Source organism: Barbus barbus (genome assembly GCF_936440315.1).
Source record: "Barbus barbus genome assembly, chromosome: 43".
In the NCBI taxonomy this organism is placed as follows: Eukaryota; Metazoa; Chordata; class Actinopteri; order Cypriniformes; family Cyprinidae; genus Barbus; species Barbus barbus.
The window spans coordinates 3,439,085-3,453,796 of NC_136721.1; the positions used below are offsets into that span (position 1 = coordinate 3,439,085).

A 14,712-nucleotide genomic window follows, 5' to 3' on the forward strand; every position below is an offset into this window, starting at 1 on the left:
ATACGATCTGCAGAGTTACAAAGCTCGAAGTCTCCCACAAAATGATTTATTCTATCTGAAAGAGAAGGCTGACCCAGACCGGGCTAAAACGCCTCATTCAAACACGCCCCCACATGTCTATGTCACGATGTGGAAATATTTACGTAATTCCACCCAAAAGAAAGAAGGTGTGATTTCAGTAACCGCGGTAGTGTTGATGCAGCCATGTCAGGAGAAGCTGTGTGTTTCTGTGCGAAAGCCAAAGCAGTTTATTTGGCCTTCCGAAAGGAGATGAAATTAGAAATAATTGATTAAGATTTGTTTACAACAGAACGGCACAACCCAAATATTCCAATTTGTGCAACGCATTTTATGGACGACAGTTTTGTGAACCTAGTAGAGTACAAGGCTGGCTGTGCACAAAGGCTATTTAAAAAAAAAAAAAAAAAAAGGGTCAATTCTGACTTTGCTATGACGATCTGGCTCTTCTGAATCAGTGACTGTAAGTATGTTTTGTTATTAGTTTAAGTATTTGCTATTGACTGTTCAAATGCGAAGTTTTGCGCATAACGCGTCGTGTGTGTGTGTGTGAGGGGAAATACATACGAGCATCATCACTGTGTCTGTCACGCGAGTCTGTTCCCCTTTCGGGCTTGAACTAATAAAACTAACTTGAAAGCAAGATTATGGAAAGGGGCGTTACATTTCCGACGCTTGCTTGTGGTGTTGGGCCAATCACAATGCACTGGGTCAGTTGGTCAATCAGAGCAGACTGTGCTTGTCGGAAGGAGGGGCTTTGTAGAAAACGACACGTTTGAGAGAGGCGGAGCATAGAGGAACTACAATAATGTACAGTATTTATGCGTACGTGTGATTCATAGAACGCATGTACGAGTCTCTTTCAGATGGGAAATCTATGAATCGCAAATTATCTTGAATTTGCACTCTTTGCCTTGTAAACTACTCTTAATTAATATCATTAACATGAATTAATTGAAAGATTACCAGTCACACTCCAAATCCTTTAATTTAGAACAGCGAGCTGAAAGAACAGCTTACTTTTCCAAAAACCAGCATTAAGGCCTTTCCACACTGAGCGCGAAACGAATTTCGGACGCGATGACACGCTGGAATACAACAACTGCTTCCTATGGATGCTTCCACATAGACCGCGAATATTCGCACACTGAAAATGCTCTGTTTCACAAAGCGAAAACACAGACCATCCAGTCAGATTTGAGCTAGGATCACGTGACCGGAGCAGCTGCTGTTGCACAAAAGGGTGAGAATGGTGGCGCTGTTTCAAAAACCAGTGTAAACAAACACAGAAGAAGAGTACCCCGAATAAAAGAGTGGATGCGGAGTTCTTGAGAATAACATTTCTAATAATTCTCCACTGAATCATGTAATCTGTAGAGCACCGTCTGTTTTCTTCGTGTGTGAGTGTTATGAGTCAGAGCGCTTTCACTCTAGACTAGATCTTCCGTATTTAAAAAAAATAATACAAATCGAGTGAAACATTTTTCTACATGATTATGACGATATATTTTCTGTACGTGTTTTGTATGCAGCTCATGGTATTTTTTATAGCAATAAAGGATGTTTATGATAAATATTAGCAGTGTAGCGTTATTAAACATACAAAGAGTGCATGTGTCTGCTTATTATAGAATCAAAATCAACTATAAATCACAATCGGAAGAAAATTGAATAATTCTACATTATGAATAATTTACTGCCATTGTGTAAATAATATGCAAGCATGTAATCTATGAAAAAGTAACAAATACTTTAAAATGAAGTATATTCTAATTATAAGTACTTAATTTTTCCAGATTACATGTAATCCGTTACTACTCAGCACTGCATATTACTGCAATGACAATGCATTTGAACGTATTCCTTAACGCAGGGGTGCCCAATCCTGTTCCTGGAGCTCCAACCCTAATCAAACACATCTGAACCAGCCAATTAAGATTTTCAGGAACACTTAATAATTAGAGGCAGATGTGTTAGAGCAGGGTTGGAACTGAACTCCGCAGGAAGTTTGTTCTCCAGGAACAGGACTGGGCATTAACACAACGCACGATGTACGCAACGTGCTGACCGAATGTTTACGCACTTGCATAAAGTATGTTTCTGGCCTAGCATGTTCTTCTCTCTTGTAGACACAATAAAAGCATCTGCCAGTAACGTATCCTGATTGCCAGCTTACCTCCTGCATTGAGTCCAAAAGCTTAGTGAGCTGGTAGAACCTCTGCCAGTTCTGGCTGGAGTTCTCCTCTCGTTTAACAATGGCTTTGCCCAGCTCCTTGATGTACGACATGCGGATTTCATCAAACACAGCTTGGCTTTTAAGGCCGTCCTTTGGTACTGTGGAAACAGATGGGGTCAGGATGAGACGTTTACTTTACATTATTGCCTTTTAATCAAGAAAATATTCCAAGGAGAAACAAATTGTGTATCCCATTAAAGAGTCAGAGTTAAACAAATGCCACAAGTAAATACTAAAAGGGTTTTCACACTGGAGAAAGCTCTGACAAGAGCATTTCACAGATCACTTGATGTCAGAATTGCTCTAATTAGAAGTTACAGAGTAAAAACTGTAATCTTCAAGCTTTATGAAGGGTCAGATGTGACATCAAAACAGCTGTGGCTTGCAAAATCACATGGAACTAAGTATTTTACCGTCATCAATAATACTGAGCACATGGCTATATTTTGCCTCTGTAAGCGTTGTCATAGAAACAAATAACTTCTGAGTGTGAAAACTTGAGATATTTAAGTTGACATTTTATAAATCACTGTAATTCCAACATGGCGTGAATGTATAAGATCTGCTTTGAGGGAGTGAAAAACTTTGAAATACAAAAGGCTTGTTTTGTAAAAGCACTATTGGACCAGTCTCATTGGTGAAACACCCATTGGTCAGTGGATGGTTATGAGTGTGTTTTTCCTTTACGTTTTCGTGACACACCATTTTCATTTGTCTCGCAGCATTCTCTGATTCATGAGTTCTGGTGCGCTGAGGCACTCCACTTCCAAAAGAGAGTAAATGCACAATAAAACAACACAAAGCACATCTTTCATTTGGATTCAGGGGACATTAAATAGTTTTATACACTAACAGTCAAAAGTTTTAATGTTTTTGATAGAAGTATCCTGTGTAGGCTGCATTTATTTATTTAAAAACAGAGGACTGTTGTGAATTATTACAATTTAAAAGAAATGTCGGAAAAGCTTTTATGTATAATGCATTACAAAGGGTTATTAGAGGGTATAATGCATTATAATTATTCAGCGTGCGATGTAAGCCAATATATTTTGTCGTAAATAATAATAACCAGATTTAAAATGCACAGTGTAACAATGAATTAAGTGTTATAATGTATTAACTGTGGTTACAGTTATTCATGAGATTGCACAGTGCATTATAAGGTGCTTTACAAGGCATAATTATTGTATTATAACTAATGCTTTATACATAAAGGCTTTAAAGTGTTATTGAAATTTTTATACATTTTTAGTAGTTATTACTATATATTTAGTCTTTAGTGTCAAATGATACTTCAGAAATAATAATAATGATATTATAATGTAATATAATGATTTGGTGCTCAGTTATTATCTCATTAGTACTCAATTATTAATAATGGCTCTTATTATTATCAATGTTGAAAACAGTTTTTACTGCTTAAAAGTTTGGTGGATATCATGATTGACTTTTCAGAATTATCTGATGAAAATTCACAGCCTTTAATATAAATATAGAACTACCAAATAACACTATAAACTCTTTGCGGTCACTTTTGATAAATTTTAATGCACCTTCTGAATAAAAGTATTGATTTCATTTATTTTTTTACTTAAACCAAACTTTTGAATAATAGTGTATCACGGTTTCCACAAAAATAATAAGAAAAAAAAACATTAAAATAGAAAACCGTTATTTTAAATTGTAATCATATTTTACAATGTTACTATTTTACAGTATTTTTATTAAATAAATGCAGCCTTTGTAAGCATAAGAGACTTCTTTCAAAAACATTTAAAATTGAGGCTGCAAGCGGCGTTAAAATGGCCCTAACACCCGGGGTCACCACGACCTGGGTGCCTTTAGGAAAACAGCGAACGGTCAGCAATATGCATTTTAAGTGGTGACATATCCTGTTGCCAACAGGTGGCGCTTTGATTATAACTGTATTTTGGCCTTTAGATGTCTTCAGGTCAGGACTCTTACCAAACGTGAAGTCTAGTGCAGATTGAACACTGCATGTTTAAGTTAGTGTAAAACAAGTCATTTCCTGTTGCCAGCAGGTGGCGCTATGATTATAACAGAATATTGGCCATCAGATGTGTTCAGGCCAGGACTCTTATCAAACGTGTGAAGTTTGGGGGCAGACTGGACATTGTACGCCTGAGCTACAACAACTTCCTTTTCCGTGGCATCGAACTTTGTCAGGCTATCGAGAACATGCCCTTTAACGAAAACTCAAGATTTAACATCGCAAAGGCCTTTAGAGTAGACTGACCAAATATAATGTTGATGTCATAAAATCTCTAGGAGTTGTTCGTTAAGAGTGTAAAACATGCCACTTCCTGTTGCCAGCAGGTGGTGCTATGACTACAACTCAAAATGGGCATAGGCATGTGTTCAGGACAGGACTCTTATCAAACGTGAAGTTTGTGGCAAATCAGACATTGTCTGCCTGAGTTCCTATTTCGTGGCGAAACATCAAAGTTTGTCAGGCCGCCACGGACACACCCTTCAACGAAAACTCAAGATCTTTGCAATTCAACATCACAAAGAGCTTTAGATTACACTGACCGAATTTGATGATGATCTGTTTAAATCCCAGGAGGATTTTGAGAATTCTGAGAACTCCTGAAAATGGAAAAAAAAAAACAGCACAAAACTTGCCGAGAGAATTCTAAATAACAGACTTCCTGTTGGGTTTCGGACTTCGTACCGGAGTACTTTTTTTGTAGGTACTGGCGTGTTACTTATTGGCGTGTCTACTGAATTTCGTACATGTACGTGATTATACAAAACCATGATCCGACTCACATGAAACAGTGAGTATTTCTGGGTAATTATTATTATAAATTGTGGGTATTTATTATAAATGCATAATAAATACTGGGTATGTATTATAAATTTATAGTATTTATTTATGGGTAAATTTGAACAGGATCATGTCTATAACAACAATCCATTTCATTCAAACATAAAGGTTTGGATGAAAATATATTGATGGTTGTTTTATGATTTGGTCAGGATCTGAACAAGAATTGGATATGTTCCTGACATTCATTAATTCAAAAATGCCGTCAATTAAATTTACAATGGAAAAAAAGATTCGATACACTTTTTGGATGTTAAAATAACTAAGATGAATGAGTCCTTCCATACAACAATATTTCGGAAACCAATGGATAAAAATACAGTATTATCTATTGACAGTTATCATCCAGTTCCTATAAAACGAAGTTTACCAATTAGTCAACTGTGTAGATTAAAACCTAATTGTAGTACTACACATTAATTTGATAAACAGGTCACTATTTCAACGTTTTCGTTCTAAAGGATATCCACAAAGCTGGTTAAATAATGCATTAGATAAAGTAAACAAAGTGAATGGATATGATCTTTTGAAAATAGATAAACCCATTAAAAAACAGAAATCTTTCAGTAAACTGTTCATAGACATACAATGAGCACAGTAATATTATAAAATCAGTCATTTATAAACATGGGCATATATCATCTGATACATCTTTGAACGACAAATTTCAGTATCACCCATTGTTTACCTTTAAAAGATCACCTAACCTATCAGATATGCTGATCAACTCAGATGTAGTAAGGCGGAAAAAGTCTGAAAATAAGTGATTATTAATGACGATGCATGTCTGATGATTTTAATCATTGAATCTTCCATTGTTAAAAGTAAAGACTGCTGATGGTTTATTTGAACTGTTAGTATATACAAGAGGTAATTTATGTTCGAATAAGAGGTATATTGTAATGCAGTGGTGGTTATGATAATGGGTGTGGTATTTAAATGCAAGTTGTTGAATATTGAAACATAAGTACATAAGCTTTTACTGAATGAACATTGGATAATGAATGATGAATGATGGTGTTGGTGATTTAAGAAGTGGGTGGAGGATTTGTATTGTTTAACACACCGAGGAAGGCCTTTGAGCCAAAACATTTGTGTCCTTGTCCTATTGGTGATAAATGTAGAATAAAACGAAAAGAAAACACTGTTTCATGTGAGCGCAGATCATGGTTTTGTATAAGAAGTAATTTAATGGATTAATGCACCTAAAGGAACGATCAAGTGACGGAAGAGTGCAGTGCAAACAACTTTTGTGGAAGTACATGTAAGTGAAACAGCTCGAGGGGCACTTCGTTGAAATTTTATAGGTGGCTCTATTAAGCCATTTTGCCACACCGACTTCTGAAACCCATATCAGATGTAAATTTTCGCCACTTCTGGCTCGTGTGCAAAGTTTCATGAGTTTTCCAGCATGTTTAGGCCCTCAAAATTGTGATTCATTTTGGAAAAAAAGAAACAGCAATTTCAATAGGGTCCTCACACCACCCGAGTTCGGGACCTAAAAATATGAATTCATAATGTAGTTTTTTTATTATTATTATTTATTTTATTTTTTTTAGAGGGATCTCTCAAGAATTACAGTTTTTAAAACTTTTAATTCAATCTCTTAAAGAATGAATTAAACTCTTTCTAATGCCTTCACAAAAAAAACACCATGAAAATAGGTTATTTAAAGAAGTCTAGACCAAAATGTGAGGGCCCCAGAGGCACAAGGACCTGTGTGGACACACCACCCCGCGACCTTCCTGCTGGTTTACATTCAAGTCAAAGGAAAGTATGCAAACCTGAAGTAAATGTGAATGTGTTTCACGTAATGGCTGTTGGCCCTGAGGCGTTCATATCAGTGGTGTATCAGCCAGGGATTTGAGGCCTAGGGATGCTGGAAACCAGCCCAGGCAAACACTTAGACTCGAATGAGCCTATGCAAAGCGCCGCAGAGCTTGATAGTCTCGCTGCAATTAAATCCTGATCTCTTATCAGATGAGACAACAGGATTTCAACACAGAGACATCTGATGCACAAATGCTGTGGCTTATTGGTAAGCACGCCCGTTTGTTGTTTTTTACCAATTGTTTGTGTATTATACAGTGCCAGCTATGTTTAAAAATAGTAATGAACGTGAAACAGACTGCATGCATGCAGAGTATTCTTTCTACACAGTTCTCATATAACCTCGCTATGTTAGAGCCCTACGATTTCCGCAATGTGGAAAACGAAGACGGAATCATGGAATCCAGTCATAAAAATGGAATTTACTGTACAATGTGGAATTTCACGGAATGTCGTCAAACTTTAAATCAATTGATCAAAAGTAGGTCATTACATTAATATCAAATCGTGATATGGTATCGTGTGCTACTAGTATCTGAATATTAAGCTGCAAAAATATGAATCCTGAATTTCTGAGTGTCTCTGGATGAATGAATGGCGCAGATGTGTGGTTTTGTTTACTACACATACTGAAGCACGCGTCACTCGCAGAGATTTCAGCGTCTGTCATCTGATTAATTGAGGACATAAATACACGCACAACATCTCCAAAACTGCTCTGAGAGTCGCTTCATGAGCATTTTCCCCTTTGATTTGAGTAAAACTAACGTCATATCACGGAACAAATCTAAAGTCGGCATTACATTTACATTTATTCATTTAGCTGACGCTTTTATCCAAAGCGACTTACAATTGCTATATATGTCAGAGGTCGCACGCCTCTGGAGCAACTAGGGGTTAAGTGTCTTGCTCAGGGACACATTGGTGTCTCACAGTGGATTCGAACCCGGGTCTCTCACACCAAAGGCATGCGTCTTATCCACTGCGCCATCACCACCACCACCAGGCAAGTTGCGATTGTCTTTTTTTCTCTACTGTGATGTCTATCCGAGTGAAACGGTATCTGACATGAGAGGGCGGGACTTGATTTCGTCCTTGGAGAATTGATTGGATCGTTGGAAGTTGGGGCATTACTAACAAAATAGAGGCATATCTGAAATGCCAGTTTGCAGTTAGTAGTGGGGGATTTCTCGCCACTGGATTCACCGCCGACACCCAAGCATGAATAACTGATTTATTTACGGTATTAGTAAAAACGGCACAAAACATGCCTAAACAGCGCGTGCGCGCGCGAGAGAGAGAGAGACTGCCTGAATGACTGAGCGCATCCTCCATCAGGTTAAGTCATATTCATGAAACAAATTAGTTTGCGATGAGTAATGTCGTCGTAATATCGTTTAAAAAAAAGTGAAAGTGAAAGTGACGTGACATACGGCAAAGTATGGTAACCCATACTCGGAATTTGTGCTCTGCATTTATCCCATCCAAAGTGCACACACACAGCAGTGAACACACACTGTGGCGCCCGGGGAGCAGTTGGGGGTTCGGTGCCTTGCTCAGGGGCACCTCAGTCGTGGTTTTGAGGGTGGAGAGAGCGCTGGACAGTCACTCTCCCCACCTACAATTCCTGCCGGCCTGAGACTTGAACTCGCAACCTTTGGATTACGGGTCCGACTCTCTAACCATTAGGCCACGACTTCAACCCAAAAAAATGTCCTTTTAAGTGTTTAAGGGTAACGTACTCCCTCATGACTGCTGTCAGTGCTATAAAGCGAAGCATCAGCTTTAGCTTTTCCCCCTGTTGTTTATCCCAGCGTTTACCCCTCACATCATTAGCTTATTTTTCAGTAAAATTTCTACTACTACTAAAGTTATTAAAACTTGATTTTTTAAGGAATAATCACACAACACTTTTTCCGTGTTTTATGTTAATAGCAATTCCCCTTTGTTTGCCAAAAATAAAGTTTGTTTAATTTTCAATAATTAAAAGATAAACGAAACTGTTTTATGCCTTCCTTTGATAACCAGAAAAATGTAAATACACAACACAGAATTTCAAAAAAACATTTCATAAGGCTATTTTAAGAATAAATTTGAATAAATTAAGTTGTTCTTATGCATTCAAATGATTAGATATGCTAAAACACAACATTTGGTAACAATAAAACATGGTGAGAAAAAACAGAACATTCTATAGCATGCAGTTTTTGTTACACTTTTAATACATTTATGTGAAATTGTATAAGTTTCATGATTTTAATTAGCATGCTTTTTGATTAATAAAAATTCATTAACCATTTAAAAGGAGTCCAGAAAAAAAAGCAGAATCCAGAAAAAACAAACAAACAAAAAAAACAGACTTTACACTAAAAAATGCTGGGTTAAATACAACCTAGCGCTAGGTAAAATATGGACGAAACCAGCAGTTGGGTTACTGCTCTGAAGGTTGGGTTAAACATTTAACCCAACCATTGGATGAAAATAACCCAGCATGTGTTCTGTCCAATATTTACCCAGCACTGGGTTGTATTTAACCCAGCATTTTTTAGAGTGTAAACAAAAATAAAACGAAATTTGGGAAAAAATCTAATGGATTTCATAGGGCCCTACTATGTGCATGTTCAATTCAGCAAGTGGTGTCTGGTTATCATCTGGCTATCATCTGGCTTATTCTGCATATTTAAAGGAATATTTCAGGTTTAGTACATGTTAGGTTTAAATGACTGCATTTGTGGCAAAGAAAACAGAATATTAAAAGTGCACTTAATGCACTTTTAATAACCCCCGCATTTCCGGCAGTAGACTGCATTTTACAACAGTCACATGACATAATTTAACTCGTTCAGACGTTAAAGTTTAGGCTTTTAAGGAAGGGTGAAAACACAGATTAAAATGAAAAGGAAGGCATGTGGCACAATGAAGCCAAAATTGAAACTGAAACTAAAATTTGATTCATTGCACATTCCTACTGTTGCTCAGGTTGAACTGTTTATCAAATACGTCACCGCTCATGAAAGACACGAGATATCATTTGGCCAGTCAGCAGAGCCATCTATTAGGCAGTCATTGCTGCAGTTTTAACATTATTACGAGGACATAAAAGATCACAATCTCTTTGATTCACTAGAAAAGTAGATCATGGACATCTTCAAGATCAATCATCGCCCACTCCTACATGAAATAAGTCTCTGGGATAGGGAGCACTTCATAACAGTCAGATTCATATGATGATGATGATGCAGGAACAAATGCCTGATCTCAAGACTCATTTTCATTGACAATGTAGAAATGGTCAAATAACACCAGAGAGAGACTTCACGAATAAATGCAATTTCATTAAGAAGCAAAAAAGTGCATCCTGGGGTATTGTATTTTATTATTATTACTATTTTTATTTTTTTTAATAAAAAATAAAACTGTTTCTATGGCAACACTGTAGTTTAGGTACCGATACTCACTCTTATCTAGTTACTTATTATCATAAAGCACATATTAATGTCTGCATGACCATTTTAGGTCCCTTAACTTACCCCACAACTTAATAGTTTGTTAATAGTGAGAATTTGTCCCCAAACTAAAGTGTGACCATTTTTATGAGTAAACATTTTTTTGATCAACCTGTTGAAACTCAATCACTAGAGTTTATCCAAGGTAGATCATTAATAAGCACCATAGTGAGTATAGCAAAATGTCCCAGTAAAGGATATATTGTGTAAAACCAGCATAGGACAGTGGCCCCAAAATGTATCTGCAACTTCTGCCTAATTAAAAGGCCTAGTTAGACAGATAAGCAAGTTTAGGTATGGGGTTGGATTAAGGAATCCAAAATATGGTGCAAACAAATGCATTAATATTTGCTTTACAAGTACTAATAAACAGCCAATATGCTAATAAGCAACTAGTTAATAGTGAGAATTGGTCCTTAAAATAAAGTGTCCCCCATTATCTTATTTTTTGAACATTATTTATTGTTTCATCGTTTGAAAATTATTTTTGTGAAATGTTTGTGCAGTCTTTAAAATAATGCTTTTTGAGGTCACTGTATGTGCACACTTACTGTATGCAACACACTTATGAATTGTGCTGACTGCTGATACCTGTGCTGAGGAGCAGGAGCACTTTCATGCAGAGATACTCGTCGTAGGACACCTGCAGCCTGACCAGCTCACTGGCGATCTTCAGCATCTGGTTACACTGGTCCCTCATGTATGGTAGTTCCATCCTCTCCCTTTAACACACACAGAGAAACATTCACTCTGCAAGCATTTCACACCTGCAAAGTCTATACTGCAGTCAAAATTCAAAGATGAATGGAAATTCATGCAATATTTACATATCCTAAAAATGCATTTTGTCTGGTTTTCTTAAAAGATAAAAGCAACACTGACTTACGAACAATTTATGCATAGTATTATTGTTTTTACAATATGCCGTTATACAATATATTTGTAAATATTATAGAACATTTTAAAAGTTGTTGGAGCTTAGATGCTATTTCAGTAATGCAAATTGTAAATTGACTTAAATATTATATAAAAATATCCTAATAAATATAATATAAATCCTGATTATTGAACTGTTATATAGTGCCATTAAATGAAATATAATACCAGCAGTGACTTACGTTTCAAACCAAACTTTTTTTGCATCTAGTTTGCATCTAGTAGAGCATTTTATAATGCTATCACACCATGTAAATTAACATTAACGTACTGCAAAATAAAAGCCGATACACAAACCAGACTACACTAATCCACCAATTGTTTTACATTTTTTGAAAAGGAGACTTTGGGTTTTGAATTAATGATTATTTGGCTACCTTCAGTTTATGTGACATTTTACTATGACTAGACACAAGCTTAAAAACCACATAATCTGTCATCAGAAGCCAAAACATTCCAATTGTGGGTAAAAGTGGGCTCACTCATTGATGACGAGGTCTGGAGCGAAACACAGCATGTCTCCGTTACACTGCTGGTAGGATCTCCAGCCCAAGCCGAAGGACATGAGGAAGAGCCAGGAGCACTGCAGCAGCGTCATCTGGTCATCCAGGTGCAGGTTTCTGAAACCTTAATGTGACAGACATTAACACTTAAACACCATCTCAAGAGTCCTACGAAAGCAATACAAACATTAAAAATATGTAGAACAATCTTCACTGAACACAAAGAGCTGCAAAGAATCATTGGAGGGCCATCATTTTGGGCTTCGCTTCAAAATATAAATGTTTCAGCCAGTAAAATAATATTATATGATTGCTGTAGCTTAAAAAAAACCCTCTGCTGCAGCTTTATAATGACATCTCTCTGTTCTGATTTTGACGTGATTTTGATGTCACCAAAATCAAAACCAACTCTTTGGCTCATGTATTTTTTGTTAAATCATCAATCATCTTTCCTGATATCAAAACCTTCCAGAGACACTAGGCATTGTTCGTGAAACTGGAGCGGAACGAATTTGTGTAAATCGTTCATGAAACCTCTGTTGCATAAAACGTCAGATTCAATTGAATGAATTAATCATTAGGACCAGATATGTCCAGCACATAAGGAATCACTTTAACTTTTTCATGCCATGTTTTAAAATCTCTGAAAGTAATTACTTGTGTTGTCAGAATGCTAAAATAGCTACAGTATAATGTTGTCTCTTTAAAAGGAATGCACAGCTCACAGAAATGAGTTTGCTCAAGCGTGTAGCTCTTACGTAACCCTCTTCCACAAGTATTCTGCCCAGTAGGCCTATGACACATAACTAGCACAGAGCAGAGAAGAGAGAGAAAAAAAAATGCTTGCAGCGATTAGAAAATCATGTGCTTCTTTTCTCACGCCACTGGCCGGTGATGTCCACAGTGTGGGTCCTAAGTTTCTAGTAGCCCATTCATTTGAACAAAACAAAACACATGATGTTTCTAAAACTATCCCACTTTCAACTGCCACGCTGGGCTTCGGATCTGTACGATCACAAGCAGGTGAACAAATCAGTTCATTTTCTTTTCTCTGGCAATTAATTCTGTTCAAATCTATGGAGTATCTATGCCTATATATTTGCATAGTGCAAAATAATCAATACAGCAAAATCTCTAACAATAGACACTTTATACCATGGTAAAGATATATTGCCATACCACCCAGCCCAACTGTGGAGGGATTTTTTCCATCCCATGGCCAGAAATTATGTCAGCCTGCCCTCAGATGCTTATTTGATCTCTAGCACAACTGATTCCTTCTACATCTTTTCAGTCTCCTCCTTCTGTCAGACAAGTGATTGGCACATTTGAGCCTATAAGTACACATTTAAGATGCCTGCATATCTCCACAATAACCTTTTGGCAACAAAAGTACCTAGAAGTAGTAGGTAGGAGAAAAAGGGAAAACAAAACAAGCAAACATAAAAAAGACAAAAAAAAAGTCACCTTTCTACATGCATTTTATACAAAACGGATTGCTTCAAAGCAGCTTTACAGGGACAAGTTGTTAAATAATTATACAAAAACAAAACAAAAAACAAAAACATAAAACAAAACAGATTGTTTCAAAGCAGCTTTATAGGGACAAGTTGTTAAATAATGATTCAAAACCAAACAAAACAAACAAAATAGATTGTTTCAAAGCAGCTTTACAGGGACAAGTTGTTAAATAATTATTCAAAAACAAAACAAAAACATAACACAAAACAAAACAGATTGTTTCAAAGCAGCTTTATAGGGACAAGTTGTTAAATAATGATTCAAAACCAAACAAAACAAACAAAACAGATTGTTTCAAAGCAGCTTTACAGGGATAAACTGTAAAATAATGATTCAAAACAAAACAAAAGTTTGTGTAATGATTAACTGTGTATCAGTTAATGTTGAGGGCTCACCAGGAAGGGCCTTGGCCCACTTGACAGCGGAGACGACCTGGCGGCCTCCCAGACGGTTCAGCGTCGTCATGAGGCGGGTGGAGGTGTCTGGGATGGTGCTGTCGTAGCCTGCGTAAATGATCTCAGGCTCAATGGCTTTGAGCAGGGACAGCATGGTGGGCACCAGCTGGGGCATGGCTTTGGGCACCAGCGAACACATACTCTCATCAGGCAGAGCTGGGGCCTGCTCACTTGAGGACGAATGACCCCGTAATCGCATCAGTTTCTTGTTTTTCCGAGCTAAAATGAAGGGGAGAAATTTGATTATTTATAATTCAATGAATAGTACTTTCATCTGAATGTTTAAAACAAGGCATAACGGTTCAAAGTTAATTGATTCTTGCATGACTAAATCAGTGAATAAATACACTTTTATCTTTTGCATCTTGATACAATCTTTGGGAAATTAATCCTTACAGCTTCTGTTGATGCTCAGGTTTTATAAACGAGTCAGTGACCAGGATGAATAGAAAGGAAATCTTTTGAAAATCTAGTTTAAATCAAGTTGTGCCAAGTAGTGAGATATAAACTTTGTATTCGTTCACAACCACTGTTGAAAAATGCTTGCATCTTCAAAGAAGCAAAAATGGCAAGAGTTGAAACTTTTAGGTAGCATTTTCTATACACAAGTCAAATTTATTTGAAACAAAAATAAACATTGTTTCAAAGCAGCTTTATTTGAATTATTTACTTAATGCTTTAACATTGAGCAGTTTTAGTAAAGAGCGATATGACAAAGTTTGTTGATGATATAGATTATCCACTGTTCGATTTAGTTATTTTGTATTTATTCATTATGTAGCATATATATCAATGGCACTTTTAGTGACTGGGACCGCATGACATTACTGACTATTACAGAGAGCAGCAGAGAGAA

The 14,712-nt window shown here is 36.7% G+C and overlaps 1 protein-coding gene across 2 annotated transcripts in view; it reads right to left on the reverse strand.

Moving 5' to 3' along the window:
- Positions 1-14,712, reverse strand: part of LOC306862550 (glucocorticoid receptor-like) — a 67,915-nt gene that overhangs the window by 3,708 nt on the left and 49,495 nt on the right. For both annotated transcript variants that reach the window (XM_079405411.1, XM_079405412.1), the window contains 4 exons: positions 13,797-14,075; positions 11,860-12,004; positions 11,033-11,163; positions 2,195-2,352 (listed from right to left, as the gene is read on the reverse strand). In XM_079405411.1, the coding sequence (XP_079261537.1) occupies positions 2,195-2,352; positions 11,033-11,163; positions 11,860-12,004; positions 13,797-14,075 (713 nt within the window). The remainder of the gene's footprint in view (positions 1-2,194; positions 2,353-11,032; positions 11,164-11,859; positions 12,005-13,796; positions 14,076-14,712) is intronic.